Source organism: Taeniopygia guttata, chromosome 2 (assembly GCF_048771995.1).
Source record: "Taeniopygia guttata chromosome 2, bTaeGut7.mat, whole genome shotgun sequence".
Taxonomy (NCBI): Eukaryota; Metazoa; Chordata; class Aves; order Passeriformes; family Estrildidae; genus Taeniopygia; species Taeniopygia guttata.
Window position 1 is genome coordinate 122,689,933 of NC_133026.1, and position 26,327 is coordinate 122,716,259.

General features: G+C 37.8%; 2 protein-coding genes across 2 annotated transcripts in view; one reads left to right on the forward strand and one right to left on the reverse strand.

Annotated features, from left to right (window-relative positions):
• The window catches only part of ZC2HC1A (zinc finger C2HC-type containing 1A), a 34,754-nt gene extending 23,878 nt beyond the window's left edge, over nt 1–10,876 (forward strand). Inside the window, exons 8-9 of the mRNA XM_030266355.4 lie at nt 4,755–4,862; nt 5,511–10,876. Of these exons, the coding sequence (XP_030122215.2) occupies nt 4,755–4,862; nt 5,511–5,691 (289 nt within the window). The 3' untranslated portion in view covers nt 5,692–10,876. The remainder of the gene's footprint in view (nt 1–4,754; nt 4,863–5,510) is intronic.
• Nucleotides 10,877–13,292: 2,416 nt separating this feature from the next.
• Nucleotides 13,293–24,220, reverse strand: IL7 (interleukin 7). Its single transcript, XM_072924301.1, has 6 exons — nt 23,624–24,220; nt 20,051–20,193; nt 16,701–16,787; nt 15,750–15,922; nt 15,269–15,293; nt 13,293–14,524 (listed from the first exon to the last, which is right to left on the reverse strand). The coding sequence occupies exons 1-6, from the start codon at nt 23,631–23,633 to the stop codon at nt 14,312–14,314; spliced, it is 651 nt and encodes a 216-aa protein (XP_072780402.1). The 5' UTR covers nt 23,634–24,220; the 3' UTR covers nt 13,293–14,311.
• Between the last annotated feature and the right edge of the window lie 2,107 nt (nt 24,221–26,327).

Sequence of the window (26,327 nt, forward strand, 5' to 3'; positions counted from 1 at the left end):
TTAAAGTCTGATTTGTACTTTTTTTTTGTTTTTAAGTCAGTGGGATTTCTTTGGTAATATAAGTATTGAATTGTGCGTATTTTAATTTTTTTTTTTAATTTTTTTTTTGCGTAACTTGAATAGCAAATGGCACTGTCCTTTATATATTTTAATAGTAAGATGGACAAGTTAGGCTCACCTCTGCGAGCTGGAAGAGGTGTGAAAGGTTTTGTGACACTGATACAAAAAAAGACAGTACCATCAAAAGGTCAGATGAGTTGTTGCCTGTAAAGAAGTAACTATTACAAATCAGTGTGGTTTATCTGTTTTGCAAAACTGTTTCTCCTAAGCCAAAAAGTGTGTCCTTGACAAACATCAGCTGCCCAGTATGCCTTCCATATCAATGATGTGGGAGAAGAGTAGATGATATAATTAGTATCAGACTGAGGTAAACACCTTCATAGGACAGGGAAGATGAAGGTTTCCCTCAGATTTGATTTCTTCTATCAGTGCTTGATTACAGATTAAAAGTAACGAATTTGCATCTTGATTACAGATTTAAAGTAATGAACTGGTGTCTTTCTAAACCCAAGATAAATCTGATTTGCATGATGCAAAGCTGAAGTAAGCATTTAAGCCTGATAAATGTACAGGTGTTTTACTACGTAAAATTGTAATTTTATTATCTTAAGGTCAAATATTTCTCTAGCTCCTACATCTGTAAGGTAGTTGTGATGGTCCAAAAATATGAGGAAGGCAGACTTTGTAATGAAAGGTAAAGTCTTTGGTTTAGTCTAACTGACCTCATATAAAGATTTCTGGATATTCAGAAGTCTTTTAAGATCTAAGTTTGGAAGGAAAGCTATTCTAATTATTCTAATCTTTTGAAAAGGAAGTAGGTACTAGATTGTAGTTAAGCCTTTGTTATATTTTGGAAGATGTCAAATTCAAATAGGCTGCTTTTTCACATTATAAAAGAGAAAGAACTAATTAATGATGTGGCACACACATGGAATGTATTGCTTTACATAGTAGAAATGTGTCGGAATCTCTTAATGCTGTAACCAAAGCTGCAGTATCTTTGAGACAGGGGCAGAATATTTGACTTTGCTTTTGAAGAAGCAAAAGCAATTAAAGGAACACAAACTCTTTTTAGACAAACAGAATTTCTTTGTTTTTATTTGATCCTTTGCATGTTTGGTTATCCTGTGAATCATCAAAAATTGGCTCAGTTTTTCATTTTGTAATATCTTACTAAGATGTTGAAAATTTAGCTTGTTAAGTTACTTCAACTCACAAATTTAAGCAACTTGGTGAATTGCTTAACATAGGCCTATCCGTAAAGCAGTGATTTGATTTTTCTTCTTGAGAAAAATTCTTTAAATGTTATGGGTACTTCTGCTCTTTATACAATCACTGTTGTTCTTAGTCAAATATATGCTGAGTTCAAGAATTAAATGTGCCTTACTTGCTGTAGGTTTTTCAGTATATTGCATGCCAACAGCATTCAGCAAGTGTGACTAGTTCCTAATCATTCTTAAATTCAGCATAGCAGTATGGATGGTTGCAGTTTATGGCAAAAGTTTCTGGACTTTGGGACGCATACCATTAGTCAGCAGAATGTTATTTATTACTTTGCACAGAACTATGAGCTGTTGTGGGTTACAGTGACAGCTGTCAAGGATATCTGAAAACCCTCTGTCTAAGAAACAAGATTTATATATCAGTGTTTTATGATATAATTCAGCCAAATCATGCATGCATTGGAAAAGACAAGCTTTTAAAAAAAAAATCAAATTACTTCGATTTTTATTTTGCAAGCAGTGGTAATTCTACTAGATGTACAACATGAGCTACTTTAGGAAGGGAAGTAACTTTTAATCTTACTCTTTTAAAGTAGAGAGTAGATAAATAATAAATGTCTTTAGAGTATGTCTAGATTTTAAGAGTTCCAGCTGGTGTTGGTACACAGCCTCATCTGCTGTCGGGCTCTATTCACATTTCCTGTGGTACAATGTAGAGCAGGGACTTATATAGCTTTTCAAAAATGAAACACGAAATCCAACCAAACAGGAAAAACAACAAAAATGGACAAGTATATAGAGAAGGCAGAGATGGGGCAGATCAGAAAAAAACAAGCTGTTGTGGGACAAATTGAAATAAACAAAAATATCTGACTTTTTTGGAAGGCACCTATCTCTAGAGATCAGATTACTACTTAAGGATGCAATTTCAAGATTTGTCACCAAATATACATGAAACCTGATGCTAATTGTGTGTCTAGATTTAGGCTGAATAAAGTTGTAGACAGTGGCAGCCTATTCCTTGTGTTCATTTACTCATCAAAAATGTTAGACATCACAGAGAGTTGGAAGGGAAGGTTTCTGGTCTGAAAACATATTTGAGGTTTCTTCTATGCTGTAGAAAACTAGTTGTGGAAAAAGACTGGGGAAATGTGCAGAAAGCTGTTTTTAAACATCTTGGACTGAAGATGTCCTGTTCAACCTTTAATGAGTCATGTTTTTTCTGTTCATGAGACTTTGCCTCCTTTATACGGGGTGGACTGTGCACTTTGAATGTGGCTTTTCAGTATTTCGATTTCCTCCCCTCCCCAGCTCAGTCAATGGCCTGAATGCTGTATTAAGACACCGATTTCTCTGAAATTTCTTTAGTATGTGCCTAGCACAAAAGCAGCACATTAATTTTCAGAGTACTTAATGAGATAAGGGTTTATGATACAATTGAAATACTGGGAAGAATGGTGGACTTCACATCAGTTTATTTCAAATATCCAGGACTCCTAACATGATGTTCAAAACTGATTTAAAGTACACTCTGAAGAGACTTTAATTTAATAAATTAATGCTGGTAGTTTGGAAAAAGTAGTATGTTGGTCCCAAGGTGAAAATGCAGAGAAAACTGAGTCAGTAATAATTTTGAATTTTTGTTTTTTAATTACTTTGAGCTGTCTAAACAGGAATTGAGACAATTCTGTTCTTAACTTCATTGTCTGATTGTCCCTGATCCATGATGATCCCATAATGTTTCTCTGTGTGCAGCTGATTTTTTGTTTATATGCTTTTCTGTGTTCCATAACAGATAAAGTAACAGTCCAGTATGTTCTTTCTACTATAGAGCTCAAATGAGTTTTACTAAATTGTAAGCAAAGGACTCTCTTCATTGTAAAATGAGATGGGAGAAATAGCACAAAATGAGTATTTAGCATCTGTAGATGTTAAATTCTGTAACTTCTAGAATTCTGTGACTTCTGAAAGGCTGACATAACTTCTAATAAGTTTTAATTCTGATATAACTGATGTAGTGCTTTTCAGTCTGCACGGTATTTTTTTTTTTTTTCAATTAAATCCATCTTTAGAATCTCCTTGCAAAATAAGGGGGCAGAAAGGAAAACTAATGGAGAAGGTTAGTGTTCTGCAGAGTGATCCATAATCTTTGATCATTCCACTCTACCTGTTGCAAGTAGAAGCCATTCTTATTAAACCTGAATGCTTTAATTAGATATAATTTCAGTTTAAGTAATCTTGCATTTAGTTGTTGATTTCCACCCTTGTGCTAATTATTTTATCACTTCTCCACTGGTTGAAGTAATAGAAGGAGCTGAAAAGCCATCATTATTCCATGTGCATGACATGAAGGGGGAAATGGTTTATGCAGCATGTCTATAATTCAGGAGTTATTACATGTTCCTCAGTTGTGTCAATGTTGCATTTGAAGTTACTGGAGTTAAAGGCATTTCCTTATATGTGGCTTGAAATCCACATATGAATATTTGTTCATGTGTGTTCAAGAATGTGAACAGAAAAACTTGGTCATGCACAAGGTATCATAGTCTGAAAATTTGCCAAAGAAGAAGAAATCCCAGTGAATGGTAATTTTTTTTGAGCAATGATGAAAACTTCTGTCCTTGATCCCTAATGATAAAACAATGTTCCTTCCAATTTATTGTCTTATGTCTCCTCAGATTTTTTCAGGGTATTCTGATGTTTCTCTACTCATCAAAGCCAGCAGCAAGATGTTCTTAATGTTTGGGATGTGCTGATCATTGTATACTGACTTCTCATAATACTCATGAGTGCTGAGTGGAGCAGTTTCCATGTCTGTGTCATCACACACTATTGACCCCAACTTCAAGAACACAATGACAGTTTAGAAAAAATTGAGTCTGTAATGCCCACCTGGATGTGCTTTCTTTCTTCTGTTTATATTTGTTAATATAATTGTGCTTTGAAGAAAAAGGATTTACAGCATTATCTAAATTCTTGTTCACTCACTTCATATTGGTCACAAAGTATTGAAAATATGGTATCCTTTCTACAGATCTTAAACTAAATATGGTATCCTTTCTACATATCTTAAACTATTAAAACCTGCAGTCATCTGCTCTCTATTTTCCTAAAAGACCTGCCAGTCCTAAAAAGTGACATATAATTTGTCAAGGTAGACATTGGAATGTACTAAGCAATCAATAATGCAGGATTTACCTGTTAGGAAGTGAGACACATAAAGAGGAAAGAACTGGCTGTTTAATGTGAACTTGTAAGGTTCAAGTCATAACAGTTCAAACCATGCAAGTTCATGCTAAAGCTCCTGTCTGCTGTTGGTAGGAAATTAGTTATTTTTCATACAGGTAACTAATGTGTAGATTGACGCTCTTTTATATGTGTGTGTATATCTACATATATATTTGAAAATGCATATTCTTGTATTTATTTCTCTCTGTGTGTATAAATCATCAGATATTTCTTCTGTTTTAGAGGTGCAACAAAAACCCGGACATCAACCCCTCCCAGTGTGGCAAGAACCATGAGCACAGGTGCTTTGACAAACAGAAGAAAAACTAGCAATTCAGACATCTCCTTAAGGTAGCTTTTAACTTTGTGGATTTTGTCATTAATACAGCCTTTATTAAAGGGGATTACTTACTACAAGAGAAGTTGGGGAATGTATTGTTCTCTGCATTTAATATATAATCAATATTATTTGGCTTGTATAAGGTGCTCAATATATTTTGCATGTTTATCATCTGACAGCACACTTTTGTCATCAGCTGTCTCAGATGTGCACAGAAGATCCTGTTGGAAATGTCAAAAACTGCTTGGGAGCGGAAAAAATAACCAAATTTTATTTCAGTTAAAACCGAATTAAATCTGCATACTAAGCACACAAATTGACTTGTCCTTTTAAAGGGTAGGATGAAAATTGTATTGCTAGTTTAGCCTTCCTTTTTTTGACAAGCTAATTTTTAACTTTTCAAACACTCCAGTTAATGCAAGTAGTCAGTGAAATATTTGATCCTGCTCTTCGAACTCCGATGCTTTTTGTGTTCTTGCAGGGAAGGTGGGTATCTGGAGATGTGTATGGGAGCCTTGGTAGTGTTTTATATAAAATATGCCACTGTAAATAGGAAGTGAAGGAATGAAAATGACATTAATTGTAAGGATTAGACTAATTTTACATTAAGTTATACTGAACTGACTTACAGAGGATATTCTTCATCTGGGAATTTTCAGGTCTAATGGGAAAACTGCTAATGGAGACTGCTCATCCTCAGTGAATGGAGGAAGTGCAAAAAGCAGTGAAGGAATTTCACCTGTACAGTTATCCAAGTTCTGCCATGAATGTGGAACAAAGTATCCAGTAGAATGGGCGAAGTTCTGCTGTGAGTGTGGAATTCGAAGAATGGTTGTGTGAACACATTCTTTAAAGCAGAAAGAAAACAAGAAACTGGATCATCTGCTATGTACTGTTGCATGGAAAGCTTGAGTACTCTATCCAGTTAGACTTCATGCTGCAAAACTCAAAACATCACTTTGTAATTTTCTGAGTGCAATCTTCCAGTTACATAGTTATTTATAAACAATGATGTATACTGTATATAAAAATAGCAGCTACCTAAAACTGTGCCATTCAAGGAAATTCTCTTTACTCTTTGTTGAAAATATTTAAAATTAAGGTTAAAATGTATTAAGTAACCTAGGTAGCAGAAGAGGTTCATGTTATTTTTCTTTGTAAATCCTACTAAGCAAAGGATTTTTTAAATCTCTTATGTAGGGTAATACTTACCTATAGAGAACTAGCCATAAACAACTTGGGCTTCAAAAGTTTCTCTGTGGAGACATTTCTTTCATCTATGGCAGTAACTTAGATGTTTTGTTCTAAGTGAAAACAACATGAGGAATGCCTTATAAATTCCTAGACAAAAGTGTAAAAAGCTTAGATCTTTAAACTCTTTAACCGTAATATGCTAATTGGACTTTACAGTTGCTTTCTAGGATTTTTTAAAGAATCAAAGTGGAAAGACTACCTGAGAATTCTCTTTGCATCTAATAAGAAAGGCAAGATTTTCTTTTTGTGGCTTTCCATGTTCTGTTTTTCAGTAAAAATGTTAATATTTTTATGTATTTATAAGCAAAAATATGGTATTAATTTTATTATTATTAATTTTAAGTTCCTTTTGTTTCAAAATATTGTCTTCCTCCTCCTGTGTGCCACCATGACTAGCATATCTAAAGGTGTTTTGCTTTGTCCTGTTTCCAAAGGTCCTGCTCATTTTTTTCTTTTCACTCATTTCCTCAAGCAAAGTTGAAGTCTATGCTTATCCTACCTAAATGTTGAACTCTTGTTTTGAAAACAGCCTTCTTGATGTATCCAATACCAAAAAAAAAAAAAAGTTCTCTAAAAATGAATGCTAGTAGAGCAGTAGATCTTGATATAAGTAGCGAGTCTTTTTTATTCTTATTCCTGTGAAAATAGCACAGCTTACATATATGAATGCATAGGGGAGTAACTGTGCTTCACGGCTATATGTGTCAATACCTGACTTTTTTTTTCAGTTTTGTGTATTTCTGATGTCAAAACAGAAGTTTTTTCAAGTTAGTAATTAACTTCACATTAATCCATTGGGAAGAAGGGAGAGACTCAAAGTTGTTGGGTTTTTTACTAATTACACAGTAAATTAGTAAATTACACATTTACTAATAAAACCATTCACAAGCCAAATCACTTAACTGGTATCCTAATGTTGTAATTATTTTCTGAATTTTTGCTTTGAAGTACTTGCACCATCTCCATTATGTGTGACAGAATGATCTGAAATAACTTAACTGTGCCTTTCCCACAGTAAATAATTTTTTGTCAGGAACTGGTACTTTCAGCTCACAAACAACATTAGTCTCAATTCATTTAATTTCTTTACAACTAAAATATAATGTAGTGTTCCATGGTACTATTATGGTTGTTGCTTACAATCTCAAAAATTGTGATTATGAATGGGGCCAATTTAGAAGAAAGCATGATTGAAGAAAAGCATCTTCAAAGCAGATACCAGTCTAAGGGTGAGTGATTTCAGAGACTTGATATAGTTATGTTGCAGGCCACAGGCTATTGATGTTTTAAAATTAGTTCAGTGAATTTATCCTTCATTCAGTGTAGTCTTTTCACAATTGGTGTAAACTGACTATTGAGCATTATAGGATGGTTGACTGGTAATGATACTTGGAGCTGACAAATCCTAGCCAGTTTATTTTCTAGGAGTTTAGATTCTAGGATCCATATTATGACACATTCATGTCTGTATTTAGAAAAACTGGAATTGTGCATTCTTTCCATAGCCTGCTTTGGAAAACTTGCCCTGGACTTAGGCCGTGGAGGTCTGCAGACTGATGTTTTGTGAGCTGAGAGTCCAACAACAAAGATACCAGTCCAGAATAGATTTGATTAGATAGTGAATCTACTCCTACCTAATGAATTTGCAGTTGTTTCTGCTGGAAAAAGCATTTTTCCATTTATTAAAAATGCTTTCTACAAAGGGAATGTTTAGTATGGTACTCAATACCTTTCAGATTTTCCAGGATTATTGTAACTGTAGGAAAAAACATTGATTTCAAATCAATACTCATACAGTTAATGTCTTTTCTGCTTTGTGAGCTGTTTGTGAGATTCTTTGCTTTCAATGCAGCATTTAGTAAATAACTTGAGTAGCACATAATTTGATTCTTTTAAACTTGTGATTTATCATGAGGGTTAGATAGGGAATTAACCTGAATGCAATAAAAAAGGTTTTTAAAACTGATCTTTTAATTTGGCCCTACAAAGAAGGTCTATGAAACATAATTGACTAATGATAGTAACACTGGATAACGTGTATGTGTTGTAATCCACAGTAAATATAAGCAGACAATTAAATTCTTTTTGACTGTGTAGTTTGGTGCTGTATGGTAAGACTTACGAGGCCCAGTATGTTTTGTGTTTATCAACTGGTTTTGTTACTGAATGACATAGGTTTCTGAAGTCTGTGATGTTACAGACCCTAGCCAGTATTACTGAAGGTATCAGCATAGATCGCTGTAATTCCATCTCAGTGGATGATTGTACAAAACAATGGATTGGTTTTCATAATGTCCTCAACGAACTGAATATGGCAAACAAAAAACCTAAATTTGTTATATTTAAAGAGAAAAAACTTTCAGAGACTTGGACTGAAATTTCAATCTTTAGTGTATTACATGTGTCAAGAAGTTCGCAGAATTAATTTCTTGGTGAGCTACATCCAAACCCTCTTGCCCATGTCTTCTCTACACCCTTATGCCTTGGTTTTCGTGTGAGGAAAAAACATTAACTATGCACTGTCTGTTTATACTGAACTTTAGTGATGCAATCGTTGTGATGATTCCTATACCAATGTCTAACCCTATGACAGATTTACTGTCTGCCATTTTATCTTCCTAATGTTCTTACTAAGGTTCTTCCATTCATTAAAGAAGTGGGGAGTGGGGGGCAACAGTGAAAAGTCAACAGTAAAATTCCATTTAAAGAAACAGGAAGAGACTGGTTTGGATGTTTGGCCTGAGGGAGTTTGCATTCCCATTCTACTTTTGTGATTTTATCTTATACAAAGGACCTCTCTGTGCCAGGAAGTAGTGCAAGATCATTGGAACTATGCTGATAGAAGTGCAATGGAGTTATGAAAAATGCTAGCTTCAATAGTAAAAACAGTATAGCATAAAGCTTAATCTCTATATAATGTACTTTACACAGGTTTATATTTATGCATGATGTCCACACTCTAGGTAGTTTCAGAACTGGAATTTCCAAATATACAGCAATTAAAATATGTGTTTATATGAATAATTAATCTTACACACCACTGCAAGGAGCTGGACACAGGGAGATGCTTCACTCCCATTTCAGGTTGTAACTATGAAATGAGCGTGTAGGCAGAATTTTTCAGATTTGCCAAAGAGACTTGAAGAGCCCTTAAACTCCCTGGAAGGAGGGGAAAAGCTCCACCTTAGAGTTCCCTGGCTGGAAGGGCATCAGGCAGGGGGAGCTCTCCACGTGCCGTGGCGCTGAGCCTCTCTTCCAGTGCTGGGGCAGCAGCTGCTCCAGTGCAGCCACACATCCTGTACCTCCACAGGATGGGAACTCCAGATTGCATTGTAACACCTGACCCAGGCTTTATGCATCATGGAAGTGCTCTGTCATCTGCAAGGGACTACCTTCTATTTCGCCATCGCAGCTGAGAGCTGGGGCCTGAAATGCAGGGAGAGTGTTTTCAGGATGCCTGCTTAACTGAGTCAGTGGAAGGAGATATGGCTGCAGTACTTTAAATAAACAAGATAGGTGCACACTGATGTAGACTATGTAAATAGTCTACATATGAAATTGAATGGTATTGTCTATGTATTACTAAGGTCACAAGAAGTGCTAATTTCCATCACATAGACTTTGTATATCTGCAAAGAACAAACCTGTAATGAGTGTTTTCAATCTTGGCTGAAAAAACTGTGCTTAGTAAGAGCACTTTTTTCAATTTTTTTTTCTATCCAGTTTGGCTAAGCTATGAATAGTTATATGGGTTGTATGAGAAGGTAGAATTTTCATCTTTGGTATAATTTGTTTTAGTGAATCTGGTGAAAATAGTTTGATTGCATTTCAAGTACAGCTTATTCCAACTTGTGATTGTTTTGTTGCTGGTTGGTTTGGTTGGTTTTTTCCCATCTTGCTAAGTAAGGTTTGAGTGACCTAATTGTGTTGTTTGAAGAAGTGTTAGGTAAAAGACTTCATTAGCTGAGTTCAGTAGTTACTTGGTTGATATTTTTGTTCCAGTATTCACAGTATAAGACATTACTCTTGCATACTAGTTCATTTTTTGGTTTGTTTTGGGTTTGGTTTTTTGGTGTTATGTCAGTCCAGAATAATATACATTTCTGGAGGATCCTATTTAGCCCCATTCTACTTCATCTTGCCAGAAAACAGCTTCTCTTATTAAGTGTTCATTCTTTACAAAAGTAATCGATAGGGAAATTATATTTCCCTAATTGGAACATTTGGGTCAGCAAATCAAATACTCAGTTTAATACAGCTGAATATTGAACCCACGTTCTAAACAGAAGTGCATGGTTTACCATAGTTTTATATTTCAGTTTGGCTTTCTGGCAGAACCATGAATTCGGGTGGGATCTGTAAAGTGCTGAGTACAGTACAACTGTTACAAAATCTACTTTATGTGATTGCTCTAACTCTTGGTGTTCATCCTTCATATGACACTTAATATGTTTCTCTTTGTAAGTTTATTTATTAATGTTCTGTGTTTTTAAATGGCGTGTTCATTCATGTGTTGGAGGTGATTAACTTTTTCAGCATTGCATTTATTATGTTTGTCTTGCCCCTCAGTATATTGAATATTTGTTTGTGACCATCCAGTGAGAGTTTTTTTGGCCAGAATTCCTTGGTTTGTTTGCCTCTTATTTCTTATATTATGTTTATTTTAAAGTGTCAATTCCGTTTTAATTAATAAATGTAAATCACCACCTAATGCTAATTTGCCACTTGTTAACAAAGCAAATATGCCAATAAAACTTCTTGTGATGTGCAATTTTTTGTAGTCAAGTGTAAAATTATCTTCTGTAACATAGCATACAGATAGGTAATATAATTTCAGTCTTTATTAATATTGTTATATCTGATCTCGGGTACGCAAAGAATAGGGTTTTTAAATTGCGTGAGATGATACTTGGATACCTAAGTCACCTTGAAAAACATAGCAGATAGTTTAATCAGTGTGATCTGCTTATATAAAGTTAACCCTGTATCTCCTCTATTTCCCCAACTATACTGAGAATTTAGTTTATGTAGAGCCCATCACTGTGGCATCTGTAGTATTTTTTTTTTTCTTAATAATAAAACTATAAAGGATAGAAAACTGAAGCTTGATCTGGGTTTGTTATCCTTCATGACATTAGAGCACTGTTTTGTTGATTAAATTATTAAGAAAAAAAAGTTATTTATGTTTTGGTTTTTTTCAGAAGTTCATTTAAGTGAGCAGAAATTACAATAAGGTTTTGGATTGCTGATTTTTTTTTTTTTTTTTTTTTTTTTTTTTTGCTAAATATAGATTAATAGAGATCAATGAATCTTTTCATTCCTTTTTATAGGGGAAACTTCCTTCTACTGAGCTCTTTAGTTTACTTGGAGAGATATAGATTTCAAAGATAGACTGTTGAGTGGAAAAGGAATTGACTAAATGGATGCAGCTGGAAAGTTGTGGGCAGTGTATCTATGTCCAGGTGGAGGCTGGTATCAAGTGCCGCCCATCAGGACTCCTGTTTTGGGACTCTTGTTTTGGTGGTGTTTTAGTATTTTCATCAATGACACAGTGAGATTGAGTGCACCCTGGGCAAGTTGAAGGACAGGATGCCATCCAAAGGGACTGGACTGCCATGACTTCTCAAATATCATGGATGGTGACTTAGACACTTCCTCTGCCGGTTCCCTCACAATCTTCAGATTACATCCGGTCCATGGACTTGTGCACCTTCAGGTTTTTTAGATGGTCTCAAACTTGAACCTTTTGCAACAACATTGTGAAAATCCTTTTAATTTAAATACCTATTTTTTTATCCTTGACACCATCCCATAAATTCCATGTACTTCTAAATCATGGTTTTGACCTACTCATAGTATTTCTTTTCTGTGGCCAGATAAATAAATGCAAAAGTGAAAGTGACAGGGAGGTAGGCATGATGGTGATAATACCATGGCAGTTTTCATCCCTTTGCCAATTCCTGAAAAGCACTTGAGAGCCACATTTGTAAGTTCAGGAAACCTGAGGAAGTTCTCAAATGGAAGAAACAAACCAAAGAGCACAAGTCACTGCATTTAGCAGTTAGTGCTTGCATGTAAGCAGTGAGTCAGGAAATTTGGCAACAAGAATCAGATAGGCAGGTTATTTATTAAAAGAAGTAATCAGAAGAAATCCACAATTTCATAATCACTTTATTTAAATTTCTGCTCTGGATCTACCCTTGGTCTTTCACCCAGGGTAGTCCTGGAATTGCTTTATTTCTTTCAGGACTTAAGTTGTGGACTGTTGCTTAAGTAACTTAAACTAACTGACCTTTCAATATCTGTGTAGTTTTGCTTTAATTCACACTGCCCTTTGTTTGCCAAGTGGTTATTAGGAAATAAGTGTTGGCTTTTAACTGTTCTTGAATTTCCAAACAATGTCAAAACAACTGTTTTTCAATCTCGGAGACCAACTGAATTTGCAGTCTCCTGGGTCATCTTTCAGAAGAAAGGATTTCCAGTGAAGTCCTTACAATTGTGGTTACATTCTCATCATCTGCAGTATGATACTGGGAAATGTTTCCTTTCCCTGTTCCATGAAGGATTTATGGGTTGGGGTTGGTTTCAGTTTTTTGAAGTTTTTAGAGTTAAAGCTGTGATCTTCTACATGAAGAGCTAAAGAGAATATGTGAAAGTCTCAGTCACAGTTTACAAAGTTACCACTCCTGCCTCATCGTCGCCATAAATGCGCAGGGGATTGGAGAGTGTGTATTTCAGGAAAGCATGACATGCTTTGCTCTTAACCTCTTCCCTCTTTGAATCAGTACAGCAATCTTATTCCAGTCAAATACATAAAATTAGTGCTGTTTACAATCAACTGAGCAAACAGCGCTTTGAAGCACATCCTACTGCTTTTTCAGGTGTTTGTTTTGAATACCAAGATTTTTACAGACTAGTTTTACAGAAAAATTCACACAGATAAAACAATTTGTTAGTTTACTTTGAACCAGGAAACAACTGGCTGACTTAACTAAAGCTTTCCTGAAGTATTTTAGTCCAAGGCAGATGGCTGGTATGGAAATGCTTATCTAAATTGGGCAGGTTACAAGCAGCTAAGAAATGGGTATTTTAAGACAGGAATTCCCCAGCTGGGCTTTGAATGACTGATTATCTCTGGAAAAAAACCTAAAAAAGGAGTCATAGTAGTCAAAAAGTGAACAACCCAATTTCATAGAAGTCAAATATTTTATTACCAAAAGAGTTATATCAAAGTAAGAAACTGCAAAAGAGTAATAACTATAAAAATACTTCTATTTATTCAAAATAAAATATGAGCACTTTATTAGTGAAATGCCAATATATTATTCTCTGACAATATTCACATATTTTAAGTCATGTTTGCCTAACATCTTAAAACATGTTACATAAAAAATTGCATATGAGAAATCTGAAGCTAAGGAATTCTAGCTCCTCCTGCAGCTAACTCTGGGTTGATCAAATGAATGAGTGTAGTGCTGTTTCCTATGGGAATCCAGGGCATCTGACAGTTTCCAGTCAACTGAACAACTTACATTCAGGCACCTTTTTCTTCTTCCACAGGATTCAGTCTTGCCTGTGCTTCAGCCAGCAGAAGCATGCTGCATCTCTCAAAAATCAGTACCCTTCCTAAGTTTTTCAAAAAGCTAAGTTTTTCCTTGTTTTTCCAAACCCAAATCAGTTAGCAGACCCATCAGACCTACACCAAAAACACTTCTGTGTCAGGAGAACATATCCAAGATAAGCTGCTGCTTTGGTAAATTGTTACTTTTAGTCCTTGGTATGGTTTGCATAGACATAAAGAAACCAGCTACTTTTTCATACTCTTTTTCTTCACCTGCAGATTCCAAGATGTTTTTTAGAAATTCCAGTAGACATGCAAGTGGCTGCTTTCATATAATAGTATTATAAAGTTACTTGAAAAATCATAAAATTCAGAGTAGTTTCCAGAGCACAAAGGTTGGACACAGATGTTTGCAGAGTTCTTTGTTTCACATGCTGGTCTTCTAGTTCCACTTCTTGGACTTCAGCAGCTTGGTTCAGCCATTTATGTTTCTGTCATCTCCAGGAACAAGGTACAGTAGCCTTCCATCAGAATTCTGGCATAAAGTGTTCATATAAGCAAGCAAGGTTACTTGAAGAATGCATGTAAAATGCAAAGATACCAAGTAATGCCACTTTGAAAGAAAAGAGCAGGATTCACCTGGAATCACCTGGAAATTAATTTTTCAAATTTATTCCAGCAGGATCGAAGGCTAGATATATTTTCTTTCAGTTCACAAACTTCTTGGCTACATTTCTTTTTGGACTGTTCACTTGTCTCTGTATCTTCTATTCTAAATACATGTGAGCAAACCTGAAACAGAACAGATTGTATTGTTATCTGAAAACTGTTTATTCTATTCCTTCTTTCTATAGCCACCTTTCAAAGCAAACCAATTGCCTTACATCTGAATCCTGGAGAGACCCTGCCCATGGGACTGTGAGAATGTGGCTTAAACTCAGAGCAAATAAGGACACCTGAAACCAGTGTGTCCAACTAAGAACATGTACTTTCTCCATCACAGATTAAAATTTATCATCCATTGTCTGAAGGACTGAGAAAATAAAGCCAATTAATTTGTGAGCCAAACTTTGACCATATGTGTTAAGACTAGTGGAACAAGACAGACCAGTTCCAGGGGCTGGTGCTGTGCCCTAGTGTTCAAGATCTCAGCCAGACAAAACTCCTGTGGTTCTTGTTCATTTTCAATGACTGCTCATAATTTTTTGCTAAATTAATTTAATTGGGCTTTAAATAAAAGCAGGAATCCATAAGGTTAGGCAGGAGTTGCAAGGGTGACACTGACTTGTGTCTTCACTGGGATACCTTTAAAGTAAGGCAAATGTTGGATTCACCAGAGGTGGCAAAGCAAAATATAGACACTAACTTACTTTAAAGATCTCGTCCCAGACTGTAAGTCTCTCCACTTCAAGGAGAAAAATAAAGAGATAATGAAGCCTTCAGTCCATCTCTTTAAGCATTTTATTTTTGGTGCCTATGTGGAGACTTTTTGACGTTGGTTAATATTTTTGTGTTCAATAGATAACACTGAGCCACACTTAAAAGAACACTCTTCCTTTGCTACAGTAGTCAGTAGATCACTGTGCTACATTTAAGTGGCACCTCAAAAAGAAGATTCTGCCAAATACTAGAAAAACAAATATTATCATACCTAATTGTTCTTGTTGAATTTGAGAGATTGTGGTTAAAATAAACACCAGAGAGAATCTCACCCTAATTGTGGAGACAAACCAAATTAAACATTACTCTTAGGGTTAGTGAGAGTTACGACTCTGACTATACTCCAGAGAAGTTTAAATGCCTTCTTTGCACAAGTCTGGTCCTTGTTTCTCACTGGAGAATTAAGTGAAATTCAATTCACTACTGAATCAGAGCAGGTATCTTCACCATAGACTTCCAGATGATTTTCTTAGTCTTTGAACTGGGCTTAATGTCTATTACAAGACAAATGCTATACAGAGGAAACTTCCTCTGGCATAGAACATATGTCATGTGCAAGATATTTGTATCTTTTAGAGGCAGATGTGATAATCTGTGTTGAAGAGCTCTAGAAAATAAGGCAAATATTTAAACTATTACACACTAAAGTTGAGTACAACTCACCTTTTCTTTCTTAGGTCTTTCACATTTACACTGTAGAACTTGTAATGTCCCACATGAGACGAATGCTGCTTTCTGTCTAAAGGCTTTGCTGATTCTCTGCTTATTAAAGAATCTGAGCATGTTGCACGCCATGCTCTGTAGTGATTCTATTTCCTGTCAAGAGAGCAAGGAAAAATATCCTGAAAAGTTTGTGCACCATTAATTATTTGTAATGTTGGTTTATATTTTAAAAACTACAAACCCTCCTTTAATTACTATTGGTTTCTCTTGCTTTCATAGTGCAAATCTTTTTCAATAAAACACATAACTAATCTGACTTGCCATCTTTTTTAGATATTAAAAGCAACCATTTTTAGTAGTAATAATAGTAGCATAAGGATGTTAGGGAGAAATGACAGCTGTAATCAAATAAATTGATGCAGTTAGGAAAACAAATGATTTAATGATTTATGCTGCCAGTCCTTTTATCAAGTCATGATAAAATCTGTAGCAACAGCTAACAATTGTACTTTCTGGCATTTGAGATCTGCCCAAACTACTATTTTAAAGCTTCCAGGTCTGAAGTAAAAAGCTTAGCTAATACAACTTTATATATTAAAATTAAAAAAAAGAGATTGGAAAATTGTAATGTTTACTTCCATTGGCAAAAATAAAAGTTTCTGTTTTGTTTTAAAAATGAAAAATAAAGAAGCTTCATAGTAGGGAAATAAACCCCACATTTTGTGGACATGGAATTGCTTAATATTTAAATGTTTAAAATATCAATTTACTCAACACATCATATAATTCCCGATTCAAAAAACAAACCACCCTAAATACTGTGATTTTACTTTTAAAACAAAATACTACCCTATCATGCTATTTTTTCCTGGACTGTACAGAGAACTCATTTGGCTTTGCATTCTCTACATTCTGAAAAGTTAAATTTTACCTCAGTATCATTGCAGAAAAACACTTTGATATTTTCTTTTTTATTATTTTTGCAGCACCTGTCACGATTCTCTGCAGACATATTTACCTGTAAAATATCATATATATTTAGACATGGCAGTACTGTGTCAGTGCTCAGTCACCCTCACAGTAAAAAGCTCTTTCCTGGTGTTCAGAAGGAACCTCCTGTGTGCTGGTGTGTGCCCACTGCCCCTGGTCCCATCACTGGGCACTGTTGATAAGAGCCTGGCTCTGCACTCTTTGCCCGCTCACTTGAGGTATTTCTACACATTGATGAAATCCCTCTGAGCCTTCTCTTCTCCAGGCTGAACAGCCCCAGCTCTCTCAGCCTTCCCTCATCAAAGAGATGCTCCATTCCCTTCAGCATCTTAGGGGCCCTTTGCTGGACTCTTTTCAGTAGCTCCATATTTCTCTCATACTTGGGAGCCCAGAAATGGACACAAATTGGTTCAATTTAAATCTTCGTATTCTATCGAATTGCTTTGTTGTTTGGAAATTCTGAGACATAAAGCAATGTTGAAGTCTTACATTTGAATTGTAGCATTAACTACATTGAATACAATGTTTGTCAATGTTTGTCACAATAAATAAATGTCTCAGCTCTAGACAGATGGTAGCACTCACTTTGCATATGTAATAACAGAAGATGGCCTAAGCAACATCACATGGTCTTTTGCATGATTATAATAATTTATCAATACTTTATCCTCCCTTGTAGTTTTTTTTTCCACTTTTACACTTGTCATCAAGATGACAATGGAAGCCAAATCAACAGAAGCTCTGTGTTCTTCAGCCTGTATCCAGACATTCCAGTTAAGCCAAAGGGCTTTAAAAAAGTCAGCTCACAAAAGTATTGTTTTAACTCTCTGCACTTAGCCATGTGTATGAGCACATCAGACAGTTAATTCCTAAAGTTTTTCTGCAGAAATTGCCCGTATTTCAGTTCACCCAAGATAAACAGAACTTTATCCAGAAAGTGTTTTCAAAACCAAGAGTTTAGTCTGTCAAATATGCACTGACAAAGGAAAAACAAACACAAAACAACAAAACCAAATTAAAAACCACAAACCACCAACATCAGGAAGCTAATGCAAATGCACATCCTTTCTTGCACCACATCAGATATTGCTGCAGTCACACAGCACCAAAATTTACAATTATGTGTGTGTATATATATATATATATATATATATATATAATCACCCTAAAAATGATGTATCTGTCACTTCATTTGTAAACTGCCATGAAATATTCCCATCCTCTCTAGTTTCCTCAGATCACCTTTAGTACAATGGTCAGTGACCACATCTGAAGGCAGTTTATTGGCTGTGTCTAAACCAAACTAAGGGAAATCATGACCTCAGAAATGGCATTAGTGAAAATTTATTTACCTTACAGAGACCTAGTATATGACTCACTATCCTGCTCTGCAGCAAACCCATAGCTGCTCCAAACATCTGGCTGAGGAGCTGAAAGCTATTGACTTTGGCTCTGCAGTTGCAGGAAAGTGCCTACTGGGTGGTTGCTATCACACAGCACACACATTTGCTGTTAACTTATTGTGACAGTACACTGATTATAAATAGAAGACAAATTTCTCTTAAATGAGGAAAAGACAAGACAGAAAAAAATGAAGAAGCTTGTACAGTAGTTGCTTTTGCATGTCTTCTAGGAAGCAGAAGCTTCAGAGCTCAGTATATTCCCATTAGTTTTCACAAACATTAATTCCTGAAGGTTTTTTTATGTATTTACTTTGATAACTCTTTTAGTTTTCATACAGTCTTCTATAAAACCCCCTATATGTCTTAAAATATCACAATAATATTTATTGTAACTAAAAAAGAAAAAAACTTTCAAAATGTATCTGGAATAATGGCATTGCTCCATTCCAATCCTTGATGGCACCATGGGGCACTGACTACATCAAGCTCCATCCTACAACAGGACAGTGGCAATGCATTGCCCTACCCAGGCCAGGACAGTCCCCCAGCCTCCCTGACCCTGCATCCTGAGCGGGGCTGGGAGGCAACTCATGCATCTCCACCACCAGAAGGCAGCAGGATCTGCCTCCCAGAGGGTGTTATTCCTTTGTATCATTTTCTCTAATGGGTCAGCTGTCTTCTAACTGCTCACCAAGAGAGTTTTTTTTTTTTCTCTAGGGAATACTTGTCTTTGTCAGAAATAAGACAGCAATCTAAATGGAATACGTATCTATTCTAATATGGCCATTAATATTCTCCTCAGATTTGATGCCTCATTCAGGATAAAGTCATTTTTCTGCAGAGAAATACCTTTCTCTCTTCATAATCTCAACCAACATAACATGATCAAAATGTTAAAAGATCATTCCCTGACCATAAAGGTATTTTGTTTCCAGATGAGGGTTGATGTGTCTTCGGTTGGAGGCCACTGCCATAATGCTCTGGAAGAATGGTGATAGTTCCATAAGCGTGAAGAAATGCAATGACTCCTGATTTTTCCCATGGAAAAAGGCTGTATATTATTTGTATTTCATGCAAATAGATCTTGATCTAAGACTGCAACAGTATGGTAAATTCTCATTTAGTGACAATCTGTCAGGAAAATCACATTTTTTTGTGGGAATGCCTCTATTAATACAACTGCTTTAAGTGTTTCCCCATGGAAGTGTTCTTGACAGATGAATTTAATTGCTAATAATTCATGAGGAAGAATTGAAAGGTAAATTTGGATTGGTAAACTGTTAAGAAACTACTTTGCAGATCTATAATAAATGTGGCTGATAAAGCCATAATGGAGGAGATTTACACATGAGAATATTAAATTCTTCTCTGCTGCCATCTAGAAAAGATAATTTTGGCTAAATAAGATATATTAATAGGTACAAAGAAACCTATTAAGATACAAACTTTTACTGTCATATGAATGTTGTGTCTCTGTGCATTTGTACTCAATGGACAACATAAAACTTCAGTCAAGAACTCTAATTAGTAGAACAAATTACAGGTGTAATGCTTTCTTCTCTTGATAAAAGCATACAAACAGAAGTAGAAATAGTTTACAAAAAAGTACCTTCTAATCAAATATATGATGTATGGCCAAATAGTACATGTGTCTAACAACAGGCACAAAAACCTGTATCACAGTACATGCAAATAGGCACTATCCACAGATTTCAGAAATTTTAAAGAGAGTGAATTGTTGCACCTCCTCAAATAAAACCACCATTCCAGCGTAATATGTGACTTTAAATAGGTCTTTTATCATGTTTTAACATTAGAGCTTTTATTATTAATTGTTAGCATCTAAAAATAATCAACATGTTTTGGAAGCCCAAGAGCTGCTACCTACCAGCTCATTGATGTCGTGACTTAGTATATTTTCATACTTCACACGGATTTCAGTTGGTTTATTTCCCATTGCACAACTAGATGCTTTCACTGGAGACAGAACAAGGAGCAGTGGCAGAACTGGTAAGGTAGATCTGAAAAAGGCTGGATTGCAAGAAGAACAGTTAGGTACATGTTAGTTAATGTCACAGATTGTGTGCTGTATTAACAGATACATTCTGTAATCTGTTAAAATAGTTTAAAAGGGATCTTCGTACAACTAAATGACTTGTGCCTTGCTAGAGGGAAGGATTCACCTCCAGATTAAGACACTCTTTAGGTGTCTAAACTCCCTCATACCCCACGATGATTCAGCCAGTGTGGATAAGAGCCTACAACTCTTGAGCTGACCAGCTACTTGGTGAGTGCTTGGGCTGAATTCATCCTCAGGGTTCACTGCAAGCATTGAGTTTTACTGGACTATAACCACATCGGACACATGTAGAGGAGTGTTTTAATCATATATGTTTAGACATTCAAGTGTTTTAACCTGCAGCTGAATCTCATCTCGACTGCCATTTTTCCTTTGATAACTTCTACAAATCCCCCTGAACACACCTCTATAACAGAAGTGTGTTTAAACATATTTTCAGGCTGACCAAATGTACAAATCCATGCCACTGGCCATAACATGAGATGCAACACAACCTTCTCCGCAAGGTATTTGCAATCTTTGTAAGCAAACTTCACTGCCCATCACTTTGTTTGTCCCTTTAGTGGACTGCCTTCCTTTGCTCTGACCCCTGGTCTTTTGTCATGACATCCAGGAAAACATGAGTTCTGTGAGGATGAGCAGAGAGAAAACACCAAAACATCAAAAGAGCCTGAAAAAACTGACAGGAGGCTGCAGGTGACTCATGTGGTACTGGGAATGAAGGAGACCAAATACATGATAATATGTGATTAGGAATAATTGGACTCTGGCTTATTGCTAGTCTGGCTAAGACAATGCTTAAATTGAAGATTTTGGAAAAACGAACAAACAAACAAACAAAAAAAAAAAAAAAAACACAAAAACAAAGGTATAAATTTATGATGGAGGACTATCAAAGATCACAGCAAGTTCCTGGAGTAGTATGCAGTGTTTCTGCCCACCTTCATCACTGAATAAGAACACGGCAGCTGTGGGATAGCAGCCAGGAAAGGAAGAGGGGATGCCTGGCCCCAGCTGCTACTTCCCTTCCTCTCTGGCAAGGATGGGCTGTTGGGTACAGCCAGTCCAGCACTCAAGAGATGGGCACCTCTGGACCTGGGCATCACTAGTAAATCACAGCCTCAGAGAGGAATTTTGAACAACTAAGAAAACTGCAATAAAACTTGATCATAATTTGACCATAACTTGACCCACTTTCTTCTGCAATGCAAGAACCAAGGCACACCACATGCTCACTGCCATTAAAAGAAGCACAGTCCCTTACAGCCCATCCCAGCCAACTCCCACCACACACAGCAGACTGAATCCTCAAAGAAGAATGCATGCTTTTCCTGACTAGTGAAGCCTTCTCTTTCTGATAGATTGCATGTGAACATGTGGTTATGTACACCTCTGTCCTAGAAACAGGACTGGAAAATTTTTACCTGTACAAGCTAAATCACAGAATTATTGAGAAAGCTGCCTGACAAACTCTAATTGGAAATTTCATGGGTTGAAAACCAGATTTTCTGACCTTTTCATATACTGATAATTGAGGTCTATTAATGTCTCAAGAAATCTAGCCTGATGAGCTAAGTGAATCTAAATGGATCCTACATGTAGTAAATTTAAAAACTCTGTAAGGTGACTCTATTATGATTTTCAAGCTCCAAGTGGACACACCTGACATCCACAGAGCTTTATTTCTGTAAATCTCTATGCTAACTATATGTCTGTTGAATAATTTATCAGTTTGAAGGACAAAGATTTAGTATTTTGAAAGACACTTGCAAAAAACTTTCAAGAATGCAATTATAGGGCAACATTTTTCCAACCTCCCGTTGCAGCTCTTGATTCCAGTGCCAAAGATGAACTGCAATGCTTGTTCACTAATAGAGTAATACCAACAATTTGGATATGCTGCTTCACAAATACTTGAAGGGAGAAAAATAGCAATCCTCTAAATTAAAACAATCTGACTCCATCACTTGAAACTTGGCTTGTCTAGCTACAAGTAGAGATAAGAGATAAGATATTGTATAGATTGCCAGTCTTTTTTAAATGAGGAAATTACAGAATAAAAGTAGGTCATGTGGTACACACTCATGGAGTCCCTTGAGCCACTGAAGGAAGGTTATCAAATTTTTTTCAGATATTCCTAAACTAGTCCTCTGGAAAAAATATTAGACAAGTGTCGTAAAAAGTTCTAGCAGATGTAGACTGAAAATTGAAAGGAATTTTCTTTAAGTTAAGTAACTTTGAAAGAATTGGAGTTTATGGCACTCCCTATGGCCAGCAATTCAAAAGAAAGAGCATTTCTGGTAATAACCCATCTTTCCAGTAAACTCCCAGAAACTCCTAAGTCATATTCGGAAAGCCCCAAAGATTCTCCTAGAAAAGTCAGGAAGATCTAGTATTCCAGTATTTCCACATACTAAAAAAAAAAAAAAAAAAAAAACCCAAAAAAACCCACAAAAAAACCAACCCCAAAAAAACCCCACCAACCCAAACCTCTTGGCTTTTTAACATTAAGACAATTCTCCTGTGCATACAGCATGTCCTCGGGGGCACCCAGCGGGATCCTTGCAGCACAACCAAAATTGGGATGGGTGCCGCACGACCCACCCCAATCTCGGCGGGCCGCTTCCTTTGCCCCCTTCCCCTCTCCGCATCCCGCAATTCCAGCGGGGAACGGGTCACTGCCACTCTCTTCCCTCCGTCCCGCCGGACCCGTGCGGAGGGGCGGGCGGGCGAGCACTCCCGCCCGGGGGCGAGGCACCTCCGGCGCCGTGCCGCACCTGCTCCGGGTTTACCTGCGGGGCAGCAGATACCCACGGGAGGCAGATGCCCATGGGAGGCAGATGCCTACGGGAAGGCAGATGCTCACGGGAGGCAGGTGCCCACGGGAGGCAGATGCCCACGGGAGGCAGGTGCCCACGGGAGGCAGATGCCCACGGGAAGGCAGGTGTTCACGGGAAGGCAGGTACCCACGGGAATCTAGGCGCCACGGGCAGTGGGAGCAGCGCGGACCGGCGCGGAGCAATGCCTCCCACAGCTCCCCCGCCCCACGCTGTCCCGCTGCCTCTGCCCTGCCCGACCTGCCCTTCCCGGCAGCAGGCGTGATGGGAACCGGACTCTTTTACTTTCATTCTACGGGAAAAAGACAAAAAAGAAAAGCAAAACTGGGAATTTCCCCGGCCGTCACCAAGAATTTAAAAGGCGCCGGGAAGCACCGCGCCGGCAGAGCAGGCGGGACGGCGGGGCCGACGGCTGGAGACAGCAGAGCGGGTGAGGAGCAGCGCGGCCGCGGGCGCGGAGCAGCGCGGCGGAGCCCGGCCCGCCCGGGGCAGGTGAGGCGGGGCGCCTTCCGCGGAGCGGCGCGGTGCGGGGCGCGCTCCTTACCATGGAACATGGTCCGTGCGGAGGCTGTCGGGGAGCTGCGCCGACGGGTCCGCGGTCATGGTGGTGACGCCGCCTCGGCCATGACGCCCGCAGCCCGCGGAGCGCCGCGCGGGGGCCGAGAGGGGCCGCGGCGGCCGGGCCGGGCTCAGCAGCCCCCCGGCGCCCGCCCGCCCGGCGGGGCCGCGGCGCGGTCCGAAGCGGCGGCGGGGCGGCCGGGCTTCGCCTTTCCCATGGGGCTCCGCCGGCCGCGGTACTTTCACTTCCTGCTCCGCCGCGGCGGTGCTGCCCGCGGGCCGGCGGCGGGCGCGGGCGGCTGCGCGGCCCCCGGGACCGGCGGCATCCCCGCGGGGTCGGCAGCGCCTCGGGAGCGGCAGTGGCGGGGCCGGGCTGTGCCGGCGGGGATTACATAGAGCCCCGGCTACACGCCCAGTGCCGTGTGTGCGGCCAGGGAGGGAAGGATGGGTCTTGGCACTACGCGTGGAAAGAGCCGCTCATCCGCGGGGATGATATCCTTAAAAAGAAAGAAAGAAAAAAAAAAAGTCACTGCGTGTTGTGGAGTCGCTTTTTCAGAGGAGAGCTGCTTAGCTTGAACGCTTATGCGCTGCCCTTTTGCTCCGTCAGCTGGCCTTGGATGGGTTGTGGAAGGCGGGACTGCCAAGAAGGCTCTGTCTCCGGTCAAGGGTTATCCCAGGCGGTTGGCATGGGCTCAGAAGCAAAAGGTGGATGGTTTCTGCAGAGTTCATTGTCTACACCCTTTCCCCCCCTAGCTCCCTGCTCTCTTTCCCCCCACAAAATGATTTTGTGGAATCTGAAAGGATTTAAAAAGAATGGTGGATGGCTCAGGAAGGTGTTTCAGCCTGAAAGACACTCAAATTCTAAAAGGCAAACCTGTAGAAAGGTGTGTTTTTCTTGGTAAATTCAAAATACAAAAATTTTCATGTGCACTTCTAAAGGCTTGGAATAAAACAGGGTGTGAAATATCCTAGCAGGGTCCCCTTCACATCTCCTGCACCAAAACTTTCTGAATTTTGAGTTCTACATCACTCTTCCTGCTCTGCATGAGCACAGAGAGCTGATTCTGTAACCCCTCTTTCTTCTCAAAAGAGTCATTTTCTAAGGGGAGATAGATATTGAGGTGTGAATATTAAGGAGCAAATATGTGGAATGTTCAGAATAGTTTCCTCCCATTCTCTTGAACTGAAATTGTGCTGCTTCCTTCCTGTGTGAGGAGGTCCTTAGTCCTCTTTATTGTCTGTGAATTAGACTCTGTTTTAGATTGGCTATACGTTTCTCCTTTCTTTTTCTCTGGAAAATAATTTAGTCAATTCTTCTTCAGAAGTATTCTGTCAAGATTCAAGAGAGAGGAAGTTTTCTACCCCTTCAGCTTTGAGCTGCTTGATTGTACAAATTATTACCCATGACTGTGATTTGGGCAAAGAACAGGGATCAGTATCAACACAGTTCCATACAAGGAGCACCTGTACTCCTTAAATGAGGGCCGGGTTGGATGTGATGTATTGTTCAGTTCTTGAATTTGATCAAGGATTTTGCATCTTTCATGACTAAATTGTCTAGTTCTTATTGTGTCTTAAGTTGTCACTTTTTTGCTTGTTTTCATTTACTGTTTTCTTTTTTCTCTTCTGTCAAATATTGTCTGAAAACAGCTCTGTGCTTTTCAATTTTCTGGCATGTGCAGCTCAGAGAATGCCACAAGACTCTGCTTTTGGGGGAAGATTAGTACCTGGTGTAATGCAAGCATATTTGTGACTATCTGTTCTATGGTCTGGCACTTAGAGACTTGTACTTTCAATAATTAAATGTTTTGAAAAAGCTGCACTATGAAGCTTCAGTCATGCAAAACTGTCACCAAAATCAACTTTCCTTCTAGGCAAGTGGTTCTTCCAATTTCTTACAATAGTACATGTGTGTTCACAAAATGAGATAGTTTATGCAGATTGTCAGGGTGCAAAATATAAAGAAGAAACTTCTTTACCTTCTTTATTTATGTTAGTTTTCTGGCTGAAACATCAGGAAAACTGATTATTGCTTCAATTTAATTTTTTTCTTTAAATAATGTAATTGATAGAAGAAGTCAGTATAGTAGCTCAATGCATTAATGGAAACATGACGGAAAGGTGATGCTGGAATCTTTTATAGGAGGTTTGCTCCTTTCTTCGGTAGTGGCAGGATTTTTTTTTTTTTTTTTTTTTTTTTTTAAGGTGAAGTCTGGTAAATGTATGGGAAATATTTTATTCAGTCAAAGCTGTGCTTTGCCCCATGTCATGTGTTTAGATCCCAGACAATCCCTCTTATGTAACCTAACCCTGCACCATGGCATAAACTTGTGATAAAGACGTTATCTGATGTATTTGTATGTTAAATATTCAAACTTTGTCTGTAATTTTTATGTGTTTTTAAAAATATCTTGAATCACTCTATGCATTTTATTTTCAAAGTGTTTCTTTTAGTGATTTAGCAATATTTGGGTTTCTACTTTCTGAAAAGATTACATGCCAAAATATCAAATTCAAGTGTTCTGAAGAATTCTGTATTTTTTTAAAGGGAAAAAAAAAAAAACCACCAACCAGTTGAAAAATTAAAAAAGAGGATTTTAAGATCGATTATGTGAATATTGTCTTAACAACACATTTTAATCAAGAAATCATGAAAAGAGTCCTGAATGTATAAAAGTCTATCCTAGCTG